The following is a 21,542-nucleotide window of genomic DNA, read 5'->3' as shown; positions in this document are numbered from 1 at the left end:
ACACGACTGCACAGGCCTGCGCCATCACTTATGAAGAAACAGGAATTAATACTTTTAAAACGTACCATAAAAAGTGAGGTATCCAAATAGTGCTGACACAAAATAAACCAGAAAGCTCAGGCTAATCCCAGTGTTGGCTACCTTCTGCATCCTGCTTTTGGATGGACTACAAACACAGAGAGAAAAATAAGACATTATTTAAGACTTTAGGAGGAGGAGTATGAAAATGCAGGAAAGAAGTTGCTATTGACTGTTTCACATCTTCCCAATGCGCATATGAAACAGGTTTCTGGGCTGGCCTACCACTAAAACCGTGAAACAATTCTGAATCTCCAGGGGATTGAAAACTGTCAAATCTTAATTACCGTATTTTTCGCCCTATAGGACGCATTTTTCCCCTCCAAAAATGAAGGGGAAATGTGTGTGCGTCCTATGGGGCGAATGCAGGCTTTCGCTGAAGCCTGGAGAGCGAGAGGGATCGGTGTGCACCAACCCCTCACGCTCTCCAGGCTTCAGGAGAGCCGCAGAGCCAGCCCCACAAGGTCGGGGGACAGCGGGGAGGCAGAACGCCGCCATCCCGCTGTCTCCCGATGTGGTTTGGAGGCTGACAGCAGCGAGACGCGTGCTTCTCCCCGCTGCCTTCCCCGCAAGCTCCGGGGACAGCTGGGAGGTGCAGCGCATCTTCCCGCTGTCCCCGGACCTGGTCTGGAGGTGGGCGGTGGGGAGAAGAGCGCTTCTCCCCGCTGCCGGCCCCACAAACGCCTGGGGGGGAAATAATTTTTTTTTCTTTATTTCCCCCCCAAAAAACTTGGTGCGTCCTATGGGCCGGTGCGTCCTATGGGGCGAAAAATACGGTAGTAACGTGCACACTTTCAAGTTCTCAAGAACTCTTTATCAGGGAAGATGTTATACAAAGCGAGGCGGGGGGCGGGGAGGAGAGGAAAGAGAACAAAACAAAAATAACAATAACAAAACTGCCTGCATCCAGACTTAGATTCAAGAGGGAGAGTACAGTCTCTGCTAGATCCTGCAGGTCTCAGAACACACCTAGAAACGATGGCTGACAGGTAATTTTTTGAAACATAGGACCGCATGCAGTTAACAAGACCCACCAGCAGAAGCCAATGCAAGTTTTTCCACTAGTGCAATGGGGCTTTCTCCCCTCTTCCCCCCATTGGCCCTGGGGGGCAAGATAACCCTCAGAACAGCGGGGTGGGAAGAGAGAGGGAATTGCTCTGTCTGTTAAGCTGAAATGCTTATGCGGAGGGAATGATTGCTATAGTGCTACGTTGAATACCTCCCAGAAAGTCTACCAATTACGCAGATCTGTTTTCAGCCTTAAGTAAAATACGTTGGTCCCTTGCTGGGCAGAGAGCAGAAGTAAAGAGAAACAAGGCAGGCTTTGTGCTAGCATAGCTAGAGATTAAAGTTAAAAGTAAAGGTAAAGGGACCCCTGACCATTAGGTCCAGTTGTGACTGACTCTGGGGTTGCGGCGCTCATCTCGCTCTATAGGCCAAGGGAGCCGGTGTTTGTCCGCAGACAGTTTTTCCGGGTCATGTGGCCAGCATGACTAAGCTGCTTCTGGTGAACCAGAGCAGCACACAGAAACACCGTTTACCTTCCCGCCGGAGCGGTACCTATTGATCTACTTGCACTTTGACGTGCTTTCAAACTGCTAGGTTGGCAGGAGCAGGGAATGAGCAACGGGAGCTCACCCCGTCACGGGGATTCGAACCGCCAACCTTCTGATCAGCAAGTCCTAGGCTCTGTGGTTTAACCCACAAGTTAGGTGATGTTTTATTCAAATAAGGCAACAAATGGGGAGATGTACCTACTGGTGGGAGAGAATGTAACCCTCAAAAATCAAAGTCCCTGTTCAAAAACATCTGCCTTGGATCTGAACTGATTTTATGTATGTGTTGTTGGTTTTACGCTGTACACACACACATGCAATTGCTTCGACAGGTTTTAAATATTCAGCTTTCATAGGTAAATTGCTTCGAGATATCTCATGGGAAGCAATTCATAAATGAAGTAGTAGCCCAACAATATCTGGCGACTCAAGGTTAGGGAAGACAGCTTAAGGTTAACTCAAGGTTAGGGAAGACAGCTTAGGTCCAGTGTATTGGGAGAATCAGACATATAATAAATTTGGCATTCCTTTTGGACATGAACACTAAATGAATCAGGAAGCTTATGTTCTGAGAATGGCAGCAGTCACAGCCAACAACAATTTTTTTAAAAAATGATACGCATTTACAAATCACATGTTACCTTTGGAGCTCGCAATAAATTGGCAATACTGATGTATGGCAGAGAAATGAGAAAGCCATCGTTGGAATGGCATATGCACTCTGCCAAAAAAAGAAAAGAAAAACGGAAGAAAAGTCACGCTGCTGAAATGCAACCTATAAATATTTGATACTCATTTCTATAACCTTCCTGGGTGGAATCTAGACACACATTTAAAATGTTGTGAAAATCCTGTAAAAAAAAAAAGTTGTGGAAAATATATTGAATTTGCCGTAGCTCACGATCGCCATCTAGTGCCACATTTTTATAATGCACTTTACAACACACTTAAAACATTTCATTTGCAGCTGTATCGCTGAGTCCATAGACTATCCCTCAAGAGTTATGATGCTTTTAAAAAAAAGTGACTGTTTTTAATGTTATATTTTGTTGTTACGTACACCCTGGGCATTTTTTATGGGAAGGTAGGATACAAATGTTTATAATAAAATAAGAGCTGGGTTGTACAGATTCTCAAAGGGCTGCTGAGGAAGGACCACAGCTGAGTGGAAGAGCAACTGCTTTGCATGCAAAGAGTTGCAGGTTTACTCTCTGGCATCTCCAGGTAGGGCTGGGAATGTCCCGTCTGAAACTATTCTGCAGAGCCACCGCCAGTCAGGGTAGACAGTGCTAAGCTAAATGGACAATGGCCTGATTCTAAATTAACCCTTTGTTTTAGCCATATGCCGACAGGGCTTTGAACATTTAAATTCCACACTCATATTATTTTTAACACCAGAGGAGGGTGCAACACACACGAGGAGACACACAAACTGAGAAACCCTGGCTTAGCCCGATGCTTAAATACATTTTTGCAAACTCTTGTGATCTGTTAAGAGGATGATTTAAGATTACCTCTGCGGAAAAGTTAAACAGCGCTGCTTTACAATCTTCAGTAGAATTTGAGGCCTGTGTTGGACAGAGAGGCAAGAAATGAGACTCAACGGCTGGCTTCCCACCCCATAATTTTATAACAAATACTCTGAAATCCAGTGACTGACTGCGTAACTCCAGCTCACAGTAACATTGCTTCGACACTCATGCACCACCAGTTGTGCACCTTCACTACACCGCAACCCAAAACACATCAGAAATGGTTGCAAATGTGCGTATGGACGCTTCCTTAACCTCCCGTTTATCCCTAGACAAGCTACTATGGAGAAAGTCATCCTTCCATTATAAGAAGCACAACTTTCTTTGCAAATCACTCAGTGCAAGCATGTTGGCATAAGAACATAACAAGACCCCTGCTGGATCAGGCTGGTGAAACACCCCCCCCCCCAGTCTACCATCTTGTTCTCACGGTGGCCAACCTAAAGCCCATGAGATGCCTTCAAGCAGGATCTGAGTGCAACTGCACTCTCCCTTCCTGTGATTTCCAGCAATTGGTATTCAGAAGCATTGCTGATGGCAGAACATGGCCATCAGAGTTGGCACCCATGAATTTGTCTAATCCTCTTTTAAATCCATCCATTCAGGGTTATATAAACTTCTGTATGGACTTCTCATAACAGACGAATGTATGCCTCCAGAATAGCCTGCACCCAGATGTCTGTCATTTACTATTTTCTGACATTTATACTGTGCCGTTCTTCCAACATGGAACTCAAGGTGGTATACATGGTTCCCAGGTAGTTGCCCATCCAAACACCAAACCTGCTTAGCTTCAGCAAGGTGCTGACAGTATTGGACACATACTATACACTGGGACTTCAAGTTTTTCTGGAACCTGAAGCTGTGCAACATTCAGGAGCGGAGGGCATAAACATTTCCAGCAGTGCCGCTAATACGTTAGTTTTCACAAATACATCACAGTCATAAAATGAGAGCCTTGGATATGACTATAATCACTGTATGGATCCAAAGATCCCACTGCATCAATGTAAGGCATTTCTGCTGTTTCTGTGCAATTTCAAACAATGAAAAATAATTGACCAACTTATCTTACAGTTAAATGTGGTAAGCTCTTTGGCAATCAAATATTGCAGATAAGTCAGGAAAGGTGCATACCTGGGAGAACCCCATTGCGAGCTTTGGTGGCAGAGGGCAAGGAATGGACCACTTTTTAATTATGACCTGCAGAGAAAGAATACAGTTAATACTTTGCAGACAATGGGCAGGATTCAACTAAGTTGTCGCACGCACAGAATGAGGTCCACTCACATGCTCTGGAGCAGGCATCCCCAAACTCGGCCCTCCAGATGTTTTGGGACTACAAGTCCCATCACCCCTAGATAACAGGACCAGTGGTCAGGGATGATGGGAATTGTAGTTCCAAAACATCTGGAAGGTTGAGTTTGGGGGTGCCTGCTCTGGAGGGTTGGGGAGGAATCCAGAACAGGTTTAGGGGGTGCAGGGGGATGGAAGGGTGGCAAAAGTCTTATTGTGCAAGCAGACTTCATTCCTGGTGTCCGTACTCTGACTTGCATTCCTGGTGTCCGTATGCTGACTTGCACCCTGAGCTAGGCAGAAGTATAGCTAAGTCACACCTTAGCTCTAAAATGTAGCAATAAGCAGTGGAAATAATGACTTGTCCGCAGAGCAAGACTGGAGATCTAAAACAATGGTGCTCCATTAGGGAACAGAATGCTGGGCTCTCTACGCATTATTCTAATATGCTAGTAACTCTAGAGAACATCTCTGTCATTCTTAGATCATACGTACTCTCAACAACCCTGCAAGGTAGCTTATTGTTACTCCCGTAATAAAGAGGGGAAGCAGGCTGCCAAAGATCTCCCAGGTGGGATTTCAACCCGCCTGATGGTCTCTCAGGGCTAAGCCCATTTCTGTAGCCAATATTCAGTTTCTCTCTCTCTCTCTCTCTTTTAGAGGCAATAATCTGAACAGATGACTCGCCCTAGAAACCAATCACAGAAAATTACAGTAAATGTAAAAGTATTGCTTCCATATGCCTGGTGAAGATTTCCCCTCCGGAACACATTAAAGTGTATCTGCTTGTGACAGCAACAGATGATATGCAAACCGCCGTGTGCATTTCAACACGACGTTTTCCCAGCTTCAAAAAGCAAAACAAAAAACACCAACTAGTTTGGAAAACTGAACTGCATTTAATACACCTTCCAGTATTCCAGTGCGGCAAATGGAAATTTTATATAGATGTGGATTTCCAAGCAGCAGCCTAATATATAATGATAAAAAAAGTTTATATGGTGGGTGGGGGCCCATACTTGGCTCCTGATGTGCCACATCGACACTTTAGGATACACAAAATGGCTCTAGATTCATAAGAAATCCCCCTGACTCATTAGGGCCAGAGATAACTTTCTGCATTCGTTAATGGCTCAATAGAGATGGAGATTGAAGATCACCTTGAAGAACGTAATTTTCTTAAAATCTAAAGCTCCCCCCCACCCCCATTTGTAGTTATTGCCTCACTGGTTTGCAAAAAGGAGTGTGAATAAGGAACACTGGATTAATTTCAGATACTAATAAAAATGCTACATTAAATTCTAAGCAATAAATACAGGCAGATACAAGATCGTGCTCCTGAATCGAACTCCATGCAGATGAATGAATGCTTGAAGAACACATGTGTCTCACTTTACGTTTAAGGTCAGCAACCTTGGGTGCATTCTCTTAGGGGTAAGTTTTCACTGAACTCTGTGGGATTCACTTCCGAGCAATGATTGATAAGGTTGAACTGTATTCAATAGCATAGGTGGTCTTGATAGTACACTCTGCTCATTCGTCTCTTGCCTGTTCCTTCCTGCAATCTTCATTCTTCATCCTCCATGTTTACCCTTTCCTCTGCCACATGCACACGATCACACCTTTTTAGGCTGCATTAATTCATCATCCTGGAAGAGCTGCCAAACAGGAGTCAACAAATATCGTTGCCCGGCTGCAGGTGGTGAGCTCCTTCCCCCCCAACCCCAGTCTAGCAACTGCCTGTCTCACTATGAAATGAGAGATGGGTGTTATCTCCGATCTTCTGCTGGGCTTCTGCTTCCCAGTGACTCGGAAGCTCAGCATATGAAAGATGAGACCCTGCCCCTCTCCTGGGTCCTCTGTGCAGGGGAGTATAGCAGAGGTGGTGGCAATCACAAGTAAGGGCTAGCTGGCAAGGCCAGCCAAAATGTGTGGCACCCACCTCCCTCCCCTGGGTCTAACCCAGTTCTATACTGAAGCCAAATGCATCGTATGGCTGCAGTCCTAAACCCACTCACTAGGGAGAAAGCCCTGTTGAGCAAAGTGAAACCTACTTCCAAGCAAATGTGTATACGATGCCTTTGTACCATGCCCAGTTGTGCAAGGAGGGAATCCCTTCTAAGCTTCAAGGAACACAAGGTTCGTAAGGAATGCAAAGGCTAAGGCTGCAGTTCTATGAACTCTTAGAAACATAGAGCTGGAAGGGACCACATGGATCGCCTAGTCCAGGCATGTCCAACTCCCTAGAGACTGCGATCTACTTCCTCTAAAAAATAACTGGCAGTGATCTACCCATTGGATTGACCAAAGTTGTTGAGATGTTTGAGGGGAGCAGTCCCATGGACTGCAAGAAGATCAAACCTCTCCATTCTTAAGGAAATCAGCTCTGAGTGCTCACTGGAAGGACAGATCGTGAAGCTGAGGCTCCAATACTTTGGCCACCTCATGAGAAGAGAAGACTCCCTGGAAAAGACCCTGATGTTGGGAAAGATAGAGGGTGCAAGAAGAAGGGGACGACAGAGGAGGAGATAGTTGGACAGTGTTCTCGAAGCCACCAGGATGAGTTTGACCAAACTGCGGGAGGCAGTGGAAGACAGGAGTGCCTGGTGTGCTCTGGTCCATGGGGTCACGAAGAGTCGGACACGACTAAACGACTAAACAACAACAACAATTCATCAAAGTTGTTGAACGATCAACCACGATCAACCAGGGACGCCCCACGATCGACCGGTAGATCGCGATTGACCAGTTGGACATGCCTGGTCTAGTCCAACCCCTTGCAATGCAGGAATCTTTTCGGCCAACATGGGGCACGAATCCATGAGCCTGGGCTTTCAAGAGTCTTATGCTCCACCACCGACTGAGTATCCTTCTTAACTGAGAATAAGACCGGTAAGAGCACAGTGGGACTTTCACAGAAGCATACATGGGATCAATAAAAAAGGAACCTTGGAATGCAAACAGCAAACCTGCCTCCAGTGCCATATATTTAAGTCGCTTTTGAAACAGAGAGGAGTCTGAAAAACAGACTGACATGGAAAAATAGCTTGTTCTTCTAAGTTTAAAAACTCAAAACAAAACAAAAACACAACCCACTGGGAGAGCTCAAGGAGATGAAACATGCTGGGCCGAAGTCCATATTACTAAGTAGACCATATTACTGAATGGGGGATTCAGTTAAGAGGAGGCTGGTGCTGAAGATTACCATCTCCTAGACCTCTACAACGTATTTTGGAATTCTTGACAGACACTGCCCTTAGGGAGCTGCTTCGACAGCTTTGAAGTCTGATGTTATCACATGGTTCAGTTCCTTAATGGGTTGGTTGTCTTGCACTCTGGATGGCATTATTTTTTTTTTTGCTGGATGCCCTATGCATGATTTTTATCTTCTTAAAAAAAACCTAAGAACAAAATTGGTCCATGTTATCAAAGACCTGCACACAAGTCAATGCAAGCTAAGGGCATTCCTTATGCTGCTAAAATAACAACATTGAACTCTTAGCATAGAAGGCTTAGGAGCAAGGCAGTTCAGCTCCTATTAAGTGCAGGCATTATTTCATTTATTCATTTACATTCATTTCTTCCCCCAACCATCCACAGGGCAGGTAGCGGGCTTTTAAAAGAAAGGGGAGGGGGTAACAGAATAAAGCACGCAATTAAGTAACACACACACACATGCGCGCGCGCGCACACACACACACACACACACAAAAACACACATATCAGCCTTTGTTTTAAGTGTAAAAATGCCTTCTGAAATTAAAAAGTATGTTCTCTACAGCGACAGGGCACATGGCACCTCATTACCATGTTGCTCCTTAATTCAAGCCATTAAAAGCCAGCCAATCTTCTCCCCTCCCCCAGCAAAAGAAGAAAGAAAACCACAGTAAGTCAAAACAGCAAGTCCAGACCACTCAGCAGGTGGTGATTAATCTCATCCTGGGCCTTAGGCTAGATACCCCAAAGGGAAGAGGAGGGGAGAGGCCATTTGTTAGGGGGTTGTTTACTTTTGGAGAGTCCCAAAATAATGGGGGCAACGCAGCTGACCTTCGCATTCAAGAGCCTGCGCAGCTGCACAGCGACTTGAGAGATGATGCACAGGCAGCCAGTCTTGTACAAAACTTGGTTTAATCATAAAGTTCGAACTTACACTGAGGACAAAGAAGAGGAAGAAAAGTGTGCCACGCTCAAAAAGATGTGAGGGGAGAGGAACAAAGCCACTATTTCACAACTGCTGATGGACCCGCTTTCATCCAGACTGCCATGTGAAAATATTCATGTGTTCTGCTCTTATGCCGATTATCCAATTCAATTAAACAGAAGCATATTCCTCTGCAGGTAGGGGAATTCCGAGCACACCAGAACTCCCATGTTTGCAATAAATCGCTGGACTTCTCTGAATTTTTAATATGATTAATAATAATCATATTTGTATCTCACCCTTTCTCCAAGAAGTTTAAAGCAGGGGATTTGCCCATTTTTAACCCCTCAGGTTAGGATGATAAATAGCGACCAGCCTAGAGATTTGAATCCAAGTTTCCCAGGTCCAAGTTCAGAGTTCTTACTATGCTGCACTGCACAATGCCATACAAGCGTTATTGTGTTTTCCTTTAACACCCTCCTCTCTTTCTACAGATAAGAAACTGTGCCTAATAAGTGAACGCTGAAGGCCGCCATAGTGAATCTATGGCACAGGTGGAACATGAACTGAGTCAGTCTTGGCACTTTGCCATATGTTCCCTTTGTGGCCTGGGTTTCTGTTTCTGTGTGGCTTCTTCTCACACCGCTTCAGCATTAGGGAAACAACCTACCGTATTTTTTGCCCTATAGGACGCACTTTTTCCCCTCTAGAAATGAATGGGAAATCTGGGTGCGTCCTATGGGGCGAATGCAGGCTTTCGCTGAAGCTTGGAGTGCGAGAGGGGTCGTGCGTACCGACCCCTCTCGCTCTCCAGGCTTCAGGAAGACATCCGCAGCCTAGGCAGCCCTGCGGGAGTTCCCCGCAGGGCTCCCCACGCTGCGGATAGCACCCTGCCGCCTGGTGGGCGGGGCGCCCTGAAGCAGAGCGCCCCGCGCGCCGGACAGACACCCGCAGCGTGGGGAGCCCTGCAGGAGTTCCCCGCAGGGCTCCCCACGCTGCGGATAGCAGCCTGCCACCTGGCGGGCGGGGCGCCCTGAAGCAGAGCGCCCCTCGCGCCGGGCAGACATCGGCCAGCCCCACAAGCTCGGGGGACAGCAGGGAGGCGCAGCGCCGCCATCCCACTGTTCCTCAATCTGGTTCGGTTTCCCTGACCTGCTTTTGGGGGGGGGGAAATAAAGGAAAAAAAATTATCCTTTATTTCCCCCCCAAAAAACTAGGTGCGTCCTATGGGACGGAGCGTCCTATGGGACAAAAAATACGGTAGAAATATATGCAACATACCAACTCCACACTCCAGTGCTACTCAACCCTGGGAGCTGGTTGCTTTGCAGTGGAAGGAAAAAATGTTACAGGTCACCCCATCCTTGTTGCAAGTCACCAGAACCTGTTGGAAGCAGCCATGCAGAAACTGCAATTATGCCAATAAGGTAGCATATGAAGTGCTATAAATTCTATATTCAGGTCTCCAAAATAATGAGCTTCTAGCATGGGGAAATCTGCTTTGCTCTATCATGCTCCAAGGAATAGCTCTGTGTTCCCTTTCAGTTGTTTTCCAGCATCAAATCCCTCACCTTTAAAATAAACACCATCATCTTGCATCTTAAGTTATGTCGGGGTTTGCTTATGCTAAGTTTGTGGTAAGCCCTGCCCAGCTCAAAAGGCACCGTGGTGTCGCAGAATTCATTCATTTTAATTGTTTATGAATATTTACAATAATTGCTTTTAACTGCTTTTATTGATAACCTCATTGCTTTATGATACAGCTTTGATGTTTCTTTGTTTTTACTATCAAGCGGTATATGAATTTGGTGAAATACAATAATAAAAGAAAAGAAAATACTCCATGCCATTTGTGGGCAGTGAAAGTGGGGGAGGGGGAATTTGCCAAATATTTGATAGGGAAGTAAAATTCTCAAAGACTTTTTTTCCCTTTGAAAGGAGTCTTCTGAGAAATTTCAGCTCACTTAATGTTGAACGAAACTCTGTTGCTGGTTCATCTTGGCAGATGAATAAATCAGTGCAATAAGAGAGGACGGGAAGGAGCAAACTAGATCCACAGTTGCACCCAAAATTCACGGATGGCAAAATTCGGGAAACCATTTTGCTGAAATTCCGGGTAGGACCGAAATTCTCCAGCGGAGTCGGAATTCACAAAAGAAAAACCGCACACCAGTCAGGAAAAAAAAAAAAATTCTGAGAAATTGGTAGAGCATGAGACTCTTAACCAGAGGGTCATGGGTTCAAGCCCCACCTAGGGCAAAATAATTCCTGCATTGCAGGGGGTTGGACTAGATGACCCACGGGGTCCCTTCCAACTTCACAATTATTTATGATTACGGCTTCCCAAAAGGGAAATCTTGCCTTAGTATGTTATGCTAGGTATTTTACATCAGTAATATTTTACATTATATGGTTTTAACATTGCACTGTGATTACTTGGTGTGGTCAATTTTAAACTACTTTCATGGAATCAGAATTGTAACGTTGGAAGGGACCCCAAGGGTCATTTATAGAAGCTCCTGCAATGTAGGAATCTCAGCTTTTTAGAGCTTGTGATCAAAAAGGGACTAAAATTGTGTGTTTTTTTTAAAAAAGTTCTACCTCCACTGTTGGAGGCAGTTATTCCTCTGAATATCAGTTTCTGGGAACCACAGGTGGGCAAAGTGCTTTTGCCCTCAGTTCCTGCCTTCATACTTCCCATGTGAATCTGGTTGGACACTGTGAGGATAGGATATTGGGACTAGATGAGCCTTTGGCCTGATCTAACCGGCTTTTCTCGTGTTTATAAATAAATACGATCATTTTGGAAATTCTCTAGAAACCATAGGGCAAGGGCTGGTGGACTGCCCATGAAATGTGAGCTGTATAAATTCTCCATCTCCCTTCTGGAGAGTACCATTACTTACTTACCTATCTCCTTGATGAAATCTGGCGGCAATTTAGACATAATGTACCTCTGGTGTGCAGTGCTGCCACAAAGGCTTTAACATGCTCAGGATGTATGGGCCAGGGACCAGCAAGCTAACCTATGCGCTCTGCAACATGGATTAAGAACGTCTTAAAAACGTTACGGCACCTGCAAGACCCACCACCGCAGATAGCGGTTTTGTGGGCACCATACATGCCGTCTCGGAGATGGAATCATGCCTAAAATGATTGTGCCTGCTAAAAACACTTCCAAATACTCCCTCATTTGCAGAAACCACTAGCAAAACAAATCCAGACCAAATGTGTTCCAGTGCTCTGCTTTCCATATATCATATAGGAATCAATGGCTGCAAATATCAGCACTGAAATGCCCTACTTGGCTCACACACACACACACAGAGAGAGAGAGAGAGAGAGAGAGAAGGGGAGGGAAAGTATTGCTTTCAGATGGAAAGAATAAGGCTTTTGCTATATTAATATATATATATTAAATTGCTCAAAAGAGATTTGCTGCGTCTTGTGCTTTTTTACTATTAAGCTAACATGTACATTCAATTTTACTTGGAATATATGACATTTTCTTCTGCACGAGTTGCAGTAAATGGTGGTTGGAAGCAAGGACAAAAAAAAAATAAAAAATCCATTCCACACGTGGAGAAGGGGAGGGGAAAGTGCTCAGGCCAGTATTTTTCATTGCCCTGTCAGCAAAACAAATACACTCCAACTGCATTTTACAGTCCAAACAATTAACGATGGCAAATCTTTTCACATTCGTGACTTTTCAGCCAAACCAACTTACCCCAAAGCAAGAAAATACATACCACCACACTTAAAGGAGAGGAGAGGAGAAGGAACACTTCGTTTTTAGAGGCAAGCTTTTAAAGCACAGACATCCGTTTCAAAGGAACTCTGAGATCCATCAAAATAATAAGAAAACTTAACATAAGCTGCGATCTGGGTTGGGTTGGGGTTTTTGTTTTGTTTTTTTCAGACTTACCACAAGAGCAAAGTACACCATAAAGAAAAATGATAAACTACTTGTGTAGCCAAGAAAGCCTGTAAAATAACAGTAAAAATAAGAGGCAATTTATAAGGAAAGTGATCCTGGTGCAGGGCGAAAGGAGCTTCATGCTCTAGGTATGTTTTACATTACCGGGCTTAAGATTCAGAATAACAACATTCCAACTTGCCTGTCACAGATCATTTATGTAGTTTTGTAGGGCAGAATTAGAACTGGCTTACCACTAATGGCATGCTGTAAGTAAATGCAGCTCTTTAATGTTCTGTTGTAAAGGTTTTATTTTAGTAGAGCAGACACAGGACTACTGCAATCTAAGTAATAGGTTAACTAGGCAAAGCTGGAGGACAGACTAGGTTGCAAATAAACCTGCCTCCCCTCCCAATCTTTCCTCAAATCTTTAAAAAAAAACACACCACCACCACCCATTAAGGCTTTCTTTTTAAACTCCTCAATTAAATTGCTACTAAAAGAGAACACTACTGCTAATAGTAATTATGGCAGCAATAATACTCCCTTTAAAATTACTTACCAATTTTAGGAAGAAGTGCTAGAGGGAAGACAATGCAAACTGAGGTAAGAAGCAGAAGCAATCTCCCATCAAGATACCAGGAGCTATTGGAAAAGACAGTAGGGTTTCTGTTATTATTCTTATCTCTCTGTTTCCCTGGTTTTCTCTTCGTTCTCTTTCTTTCTTATTTGCTGTTTTGTTTATTGTATGTTGAAAAGTCTTAATAAAATTAGGGGTTTTTTAAAGGAAAAGATAGAGACAAACACTGTTTAACTAAACACTTACAAATCATGGATAATTAAGCATCAAAAAACAAGAATCACCTTCTTTCAGTCTCCCTAATAACTTCCAAGGAGTGGTCTTTTAAAGGATGCATTTATTTAGAGTTTACAAAAAACATGACACTACTACTCGCAGACTGTGAACAGGTTAGAAGGGCTGTTACCCTGTTAAACAATTCTTAGCTTGCAACCCTACACACATTTACTTGGGAGTAAATCCCATTGAACTTAACGGGATTTACATCTTTACTTAGACAAGCTAAACAAGTAAGATAAGTTATCAAAATCTCATGCCTAATTCATCAGGGAAATGTGTTTCATGTAGCAACATATAGTTTTACAGTGGTACCTCAGTCTATAAACAGCCCTGTTAACGAACTATTTGGTCAAAACAAAATAAAAAAATTCCTTCCAGTAGCACCTTAAAGACCAACTGAGTTAGTTCTAGGTATGAGCTTTCGTGTGCATGCACACTTCTTCAGATACACAGATACACACTTCTTCAGATACTGTGTATCTGAAGAAGTGTGCATGCACACGAAAGCTCATACCTAGAACTAACTCAGTTGGTCTTTAAGGTGCTACTGGAAGGAATTTTTTTATTTTGTTTTGACCATGGCAGACCAACACGGCTACCTATCTGTAACTGGAACTATTTGGTGTACGAACTCCGCAAAACCGGAAGTAGGTGTTCCGGTTAGCGAACTTTACCTCGGAAACCGAATGGAAGCCGAACGGTGGAAGGGCACTGGCAGCGGGAGGCCTCAATAGGGAAAGCATGCCTCGGTTTAAGAGCAGTTTCGGTTTAATAACGGACTTCTGGAACGGATTAAGTTCGTAAACCGATGTACCACTGTACAGTCATACCTCGGGTTGAAGTAGCTTCAGGTTAAGTATTTTCGGGTTGTGCTCCGCGGCGACCCGGAAGTAACAGAGCGTGTTACTTCTGGGTTTCACCACTCGTGCATGCGCTCAAAATGATGTCACGCGCATGCGCGGAAGCGGCGAATCGCGACCCACGCACACACGCGTTGCGTTCGCTTCAGGATGTGAACAGAGCTCCGGAGCGGATCCCGTTCGCATCCAGAGGTACCACTGTACAGTATACTGCAAGCAGTCGAACCCAGGGCAGATGTGAGGACAATTGTGGCGGCACTTTTAACCGATATAGCTCTCAAGTCAGAGGACCTTGATGACAGGTATGGTCTGCCTTGCTGGAGGGGGCGGGAATCCCAAAAGGGGCTATTTTGACTGAGAGCTACAGAGCCACCAAGAATGTTCTGAACGCCACATTAAGAGCCCTCTCTGCTTAAAACCCCTAATGCTGATTGATGAGTGTCTTATGCATTATCCCTTATGGTTGTTCCCTATAAACACCTTGGCCTTTGGTCTCTGGTTTTATTTAGCCCAGAACATGGTTAGCACCTCGTAAACAAGAAGGGGCATCATGTTACCATTTTAAGAGTGCCAGTAACACTTATGGGCATGTCTGTACTGGTTGTTGAAATTGGGTGGGCAGTACTGACCTGAGACATATATTTACACACTTCTGACCTGCCTGAGCAAGTAACGTATTTAACAGTATATACACACAGGGCAATAGGCATCAGTGGCAAATTACAACTTGTGTAGCTGCTTTGGTTGTGGTCACCCTACTTTCTCAATGACCCCCCCCCCAACATGTGTACCTTGGCAGAGAGCCGATCAACACAACCCCTAAGTCTGTGCAGCTAGCTCCACATTTTTGCACCTCTCAGCCAAGAGGAAACCACTGGTGAAAAGAGGAAGGGAGCAGGGGTACAAATGGACCATTCTCCCATCATCCAGGCCTACTGCCCCACTTGAGTTACACAGCTCCACCATCCCTACTCCTCTACGAGTTCAAGAACAGCTTGTGGCCTTTCCTGCTCCTTGCATCCCCTGGGTCTCTTCATAATGCATAAAAGACTACGCTAAACCAACAGAGCCTGCATTTATTTGATCACACCATCTCCTGATCCTTATGTTCTATAAACTGCATTCTATGAAGAACAGAGACATAAAAGGAGGGTGGGTGGATGGGTGTGAGTATTGCTATAACAGGACCCAATTTCCCCCAGAATCTTGATAAATGATTTTTCATCTGCTACCCTGAAAACATGCCTACTCTTCCCAACACACTTTTAAGAGCATCCCTAACCAAATTTGCCCTCTCTCATAAAAACTAAAACTTGTGGACATCCAGTGAAGCTGAATTTTGGAAGATCAGGGGCAGGCAAAAGGAAGTGCTTCAAGACACAGCGCATAGGTAGCCTATGGAACGTGCGCCTACACAAGGCAGTGCTGGCTACCAAGCTGCTATACCTCCAAGGTCAGAGGCAGTAATGCTTCTGAATAGTAGTTGCTGGAAACAACTGGAGAGAGGGCTCTTGCGCTTGGGTCCTGCTTGAAGAAGAAGAAGAAGAAGAAGAAGAAGAAGAGGAGTTTGGATTTGATATCCCGCCTTTCACTCCCCTTCAGGAGTCTCAAAGCGGCTAACAATCTCCTTTCCCTTCCTCCCCCACAACAAACACTCTGTGAGGTGAGTGGGGCTGAGAGACTTCAGAGAAGTGTGACTAGCCCAAGGTCACCCAGCAGCTGTATGTGGAGGAGCGGAGACGCGAACCCGGTTCCCCAGATTACGTGACTACCGCTCTTAACCACTACACCACACTGGCTCAGGTTTCCCACGGGCATCTGGTAGGCCACTGTGCAAATGGGATGCTGGACTAGGTGGACCATTCGCTTGATCCATCAGGCTTTTCTCATGTTCTCGTGAGTTAAGTGTGTTTAGGATTGCAGCCTTAAGAGTGACTGACAAGCAATCCAGCTGGAGTAAAACCATCATTCTCCCATGGAACCTATGGAACAACAATGGCTTTATGCCAGCTGGATTGCCTGGCACAGATTAACAATGAAATTTTATATTGATCTGGCTCTGTGGTTTCATTTCTTTGGTCTCTGGGCTGAGTATTTTAATTTAATTGTTGTGCTTTTATTTTATTGTGTTTTACTGCGTTTTTCTTGTTTTTAAAATGCCAATAGAATATAAATAATGCATGCAGTTTCTTTGGCACTATGTGACACACCCAAGGAAACAAAAAATGAATCCTGTGCGCAAGGCTTACAGTGCCTCTGCACTCACCTGCCCGAAATATATGAAAGATGCACTTTACTGTTTCAAAGTGTACTTTTTCTATTTTAATATTTTTAAAATGTAAAATAGTCATTAGCAGCCAAGCATATTTAAACCCAATTTATATTGATGAACTATAATTAAATATCATAACCTCTTAATATTATGAATCAACCAATCTGTCATCCCATTGTATTACAAAAAAACCCCCAATAACCATTACCCTAATATTGCAATTCCTTGCACATTTTGAAGCCTCTCCTTAGATTCAGCGTTGGATTGTATATTTTCCATTTCTAAGCATTTCCTCTACTTTAAAAATCCATTGCAAAGAGGTGCACGTGAAAGTTCTACTCCATCATAGATTAACTTAACGAAATTTAAGGCTCCTGGGAACTAGAATCTCTTTTTAAAATGTTATTTAGGCAATTGGGAATTCTGCCCTATCAGCACTTAGTCTTTGGCTGATGTTGACAAAATCAGGAAAGATGCTTCTTGCTTATACAGCAATTTAAAAATATTTGTTATGGAAAGAACAATATTATTGGAGAAGGTAGTAGCTCCAAAGGTTGGGTCTATGTTCTCAAACTCGCTTTCAAAATGGCCATAAATGAAGCAGATTCTCTCTAAAAAGTTCACTATAGGTTAATAATTTGGCTCCTTCAATTTTCAAAGTTGTTTTGATTTGGCTCTTTTGGTGGGGGGTAACTATTTTTACAAGGGCTTGAACACTGTTTCTGGCCAAGTGTTTTCCTTGGCAGTTTTGACCATCAGCTGCAGATGACTCCCAAATAAAGAGCTTACTATAGAACTACACAAGTTTTGGCACAGCCAGCTGTCCTCTGTAAATCTGGCACATGCTACAAGAGCCTTGAGATGGGTCAATGTTCATATTTTGGAAACTGTGGCTCTTGTTCCATATAGGTGAAAGCAGCCTGAGCAATGTTATGTGTGGCTCCTGTTTGTAAGTGTAGTACGAAGTTATCCAGAGCATCTTGGTACCCACCTGCCTGGAGTGGGCAGATAACAAAGCAGATGAGGATCTAAGATGGTGCGTGTCTAAGGTCCCGTGAAAAGCAGAGCATAAATTCTCAAACTGTGCGCTGCGAGAAATAGATTAACTCCTGTGAGCTCAAAGCACCATCAACAAAGAAAGCTGCCTGCTGTCTCTCTGATTCTGAAACAGACTACATTAGAAACTATGTCTGGTTTCAATTCAGCCTCCAGTAGAAAATGGATTCTGTCCCGTCTCTGCACTGAATAGATCCAATCGCTACCAATGCAGGTGAAACAGAATGGCCTGTTCTCAGAGCAGGCATGCCCAGAACTGTAATTGGAAGACAAGGAAAGGGCTCCAATGAGGGCAGGCGGTTCTCGCTCTTGCATGCCCTAAAAAAACACAAAGCTTTCCAGCTGTAAGAGCAAACTTTTACTTCTGAAAAAGTGTCGTGTCAAATATCAGGTTTCCTTAGCTTAAAATGTTTTTTTTTTTATCCATCTCTCTACACCCATGTGCAGAAGGAGACTTGCAATTTTTAACAAAGCCCCTAAAAACAGCAATGAAAATCATTATCTGTAAAACAAAACAAACGGAATAAAAATGTGAAGTGGGGAAGCCCGATGGGATCATGTCTCACCAGTCCTGAAAGCGCTGCACTGGATTGCCAGTGAGATGGACCCTGATCAAGATGTTAGTACTAGCTTGTAAAGCCCTAAATAGCCAGGAACTGATTACCTAAAAGAGCACCAGTACCAACCATCTTGGACCCTGTGATTGGCAGTGCCAGTGCCACAGGGGGGTGGGGGGGCTGCCTGGTTGGCATGGACCAGCGACAGGGCCTTCTCAGTGATGGTTCCACATTTGCAGAATGCCCTCCCTGGCAAGATGTGTCTGTCTCCCTCATTACTGACATTCAGAAGGTTTACCCAGGCATTTGATGGCTGAAATACTGTTCATAGCGATCCTGAAATCATTGGCTGAGTGTTTAAAGGGGGGGCATATTCAGAATGTTTTAATATTGTGAAGAGTGTAGCCACTAGGCAAATATTGAGGAATGGTCCTCCAAAACTGGAGCACCACCATGAAAAGCCCATCACCAGTTACCACTCACATAACCCACCCGAGTCTCCAGCACCACACAACTCTCTTTTCCTTCCAGTACAGCAGCTGCAAACAAATCCTACAGAGAAGGGTAGTTCGACTTTTTCAGACACAGTGACTTATCTCAAACAACAGCCTTAACATGGGACCAACTCCTGCACCTTCAGCAGTTGTGAAGAAGAGCTCGTCAGAGAGGGATGGAAAAAGGCTAGCCCTGCCAAAACTCTATGCCTGTGTTTCCCAACCTATGGGTCATGACCCAAAAGTGGGTTGCAGGCTTTATAAGGAAACACAAAATTATTGTTGCTTGGAATCCGCAGCTGGTCTATGATGCAACTTTTTGTTTCACTGGCAGATTGTAACGCTGTGTGTTGACACACGCAATCGAATGCCAGCAAGATTTGAGTCTTACATTTGAACACTCAGGAATTCATGTGACAATTAATCTATGGGTCGCCATCCCAAGGTGATTTTGGACTTGTGGGTTACCATGCAGACAAGGTTTAGAACTGCTCTTTTATACAACTATTAAAGGTTCAGGAAACCTGCCTCCCTCAATACTTGCTTTGTTCTAGAAGTAAACCAACAAACTATACTGATCTGCATGCTGCAACCTACCTTAGGTTGGGGCCCACCCCACTTGTGGGTCCCAACCAACGAGCTGAAACCCAGTGCTAGCGAAGGTAATCAGGAGGGAAATATCCCAATTGTTTTTACAGCATGGATCACCCAGTGCTAGTGTATTGTGCCCTATTTTATTTCCAAACTTGACTAGAAACTAGGGAGAGAGAATAATGAAAATGGAACAAACGCTTAAGATTAAAAAACTGACCCCCTGCTGCCTCTACCCATAATCAAAAACACCTTTTTCGCTTTTGAAAAAAAGGTCTACTAAAAATGTTGCACATTAACCTACAGTTCAAGGAGTATGTTTCGTGCTAAGAGTTCGAATTCATGGAAACCAGGAGATTGAAAAGACAGGCAAAGGACGCCCTGAAGTTATTGTAGGAGCAGGGGCAACTCCAGTCTATTCAAAACAAGAACAAGCTATTCAAATGTTGGAACATTTTTCTCAGCAAGCTGAACCACATTTTTTTTTTAAAAAAGAAGAAGTTTTGAGTCAGATCTAAAGATGAAGTGAATGCAGCTGCACAGCCAAATTGGAGGAATTATAAAACAAATATGAAAACTGGCACGTGTCCCAAAGACAAGTCCAATAACTACTCAGCGAAAACAAAAATATTTAAAATTTCACTAACTGCCAGATTTTGCTTTTGTGGTTAGAAAAAATATGTTAACATGGTAACATTGACAGCGGCAGTTTAAACGTTTCAGGGCTCAGGCAGAGGCCTGATTCTCATGCTATAAGTTTGGTGTGATTTCTTTGGCACAAAGTGGATTTTACAAGTGACAGAAACCCATAGGAAACTAGCCTGTCTTAGTAAGGTAAAACTGGATCCTACCGTGTGAAAAAATATATTCTAAAGTATTTTCTTGTGCAAAAATTAGGCAGTTAAAGCACCTTGTGAAAACGTCACACGTGTAAAAGTAAATGGTGATTTGCAACTTGGGAACGACACCACATGACCAAGGAATCTGTTTGGCTGCTTCTGAGTGGAGTTCGAAAATTCATCTAAAGTGCAACTGATTATAACCACACTCACACCATCCATTTGAAGCACTACTTTAAACATGGTTTCCACTAAAGGAGGCCTCTCTTTCCCTCAAAGAGGTACAGTTCCCAGAGTGGTTTAACAATCAATCCCTCTTCACAAGGACCTCTGGGAATTGTAGTTCTGTGAGGGGAAGACGGGCCTCCTAACAACTCTCAGCGCCTTTTAACAAACTACAACTCCCAGAATTCTTTGGGGGAAACCGTGACCGTTTAAAGTCGTAGCATAGTACTTCACATGTGTGGTATTAATGTGGTCTAAGGCAGAGTTAGGGAGGTGGGTGGCGCTGTGCGTTAAACCACAGAGCCTAAGACTTGCCAATCAGAAGGTTGGTGAGTTCCCGTTGCTCGGTCCCTGCCCCTGCCAGCCTAGCAGTTCGAAAGCACGTCAAAGTGCAAGTAGATAAAAAGGTACCACTCTGGCGGGAAGGTAAACAGTGTTTCTGTGCGCTGCTCTGGTTCGCCAGAAGCAGCTTAGTCATGCTGGCCACATGACCCGGAAGCTGTACACAGGCTCCCTTGGCCAATAAAGCGAGACGAGTGCCACAACCCCAGAGTCGGTCACGACTGGACCCAATGGTCAGGGGTCCCTTTACCTAAGGCAGAGTTGCCTCAGACCTCTTGTTAGAAAACCCAATTTTCCAGAATTGGGGGGGGGGGTTGAAAGGGGGAGGTTAAATCAATGGAATACAGTACTGACAATCAAGTAGGCAGGGCAGGGCAGGGCAGTGGGAGACTTGGCTTCAGTATAGCTGCTGTTAAAACCCAGTTCAGCTGCAATTTATATAACCAGCAGAATCAGTTGCTAAAGCTTTGCATGGAGTGCACCACTTCAGAAAAAGCAAGAATATTTGGACGACCCACAATTCAGAAACTTTCTTAACACGGAAAGGTAGCGCTTCAGCATGGCCTTCACCTCAACATTCCAACTTTCTATGTGCAGAGACGTGTGTGTATTTGTGCATGAAAACCTTCTATTTGCAGCCTGAAAATCTGCAACCCAAGAAATGTGTTGCCACTTGGTTCTGCTGACTGTGTAAGCTTGTCTGAAGAAGTATTCCGCATTTGGCACAAAGAAGAAACAACTATTTTTGTGTGAGCTGCAGATGTAAATATGCTGACAGCAAGTTATGATTTTCAGGCTCCTATTAATCACTATGGGAGCAATCAGTAATGAATTACACTTTTGAACAGTAGCACACATCTGCATCACACAGGTGCAGGAATCTTAAAGGTCCTGTCTCTCTCTCTTTCACCTGGAGAACAGTGGGAAG

At 44.1% G+C, this 21,542-nt stretch overlaps 1 protein-coding gene across 2 annotated transcripts in view; it reads right to left on the bottom strand.

Annotated features, from left to right (window-relative positions):
* SLC38A6 (solute carrier family 38 member 6) overlaps positions 1 to 21,542 on the bottom strand; it is a 53,056-nt gene that overhangs the window by 4,066 nt on the left and 27,448 nt on the right. For both annotated transcript variants that reach the window (XM_081863470.1, XM_081863471.1), the window contains exons 7-12: positions 13,082 to 13,164; positions 12,529 to 12,587; positions 4,304 to 4,369; positions 3,149 to 3,202; positions 2,276 to 2,355; positions 66 to 166 (exon numbers count right to left, since the gene is read on the bottom strand). In XM_081863470.1, the coding sequence (XP_081719596.1) occupies positions 66 to 166; positions 2,276 to 2,355; positions 3,149 to 3,202; positions 4,304 to 4,369; positions 12,529 to 12,587; positions 13,082 to 13,164 (443 nt within the window). The remainder of the gene's footprint in view (positions 1 to 65; positions 167 to 2,275; positions 2,356 to 3,148; positions 3,203 to 4,303; positions 4,370 to 12,528; positions 12,588 to 13,081; positions 13,165 to 21,542) is intronic.

The sequence above is a fragment of the Podarcis erhardii genome (assembly GCF_964252035.2).
Source record: "Podarcis erhardii genome assembly, chromosome: 1".
NCBI classification, from domain to species: domain Eukaryota; kingdom Metazoa; phylum Chordata; class Lepidosauria; order Squamata; family Lacertidae; genus Podarcis; species Podarcis erhardii.
Note: the sequence above shows the minus strand (reverse complement) of the source record. Positions and strands in the feature narration are given on the sequence as shown.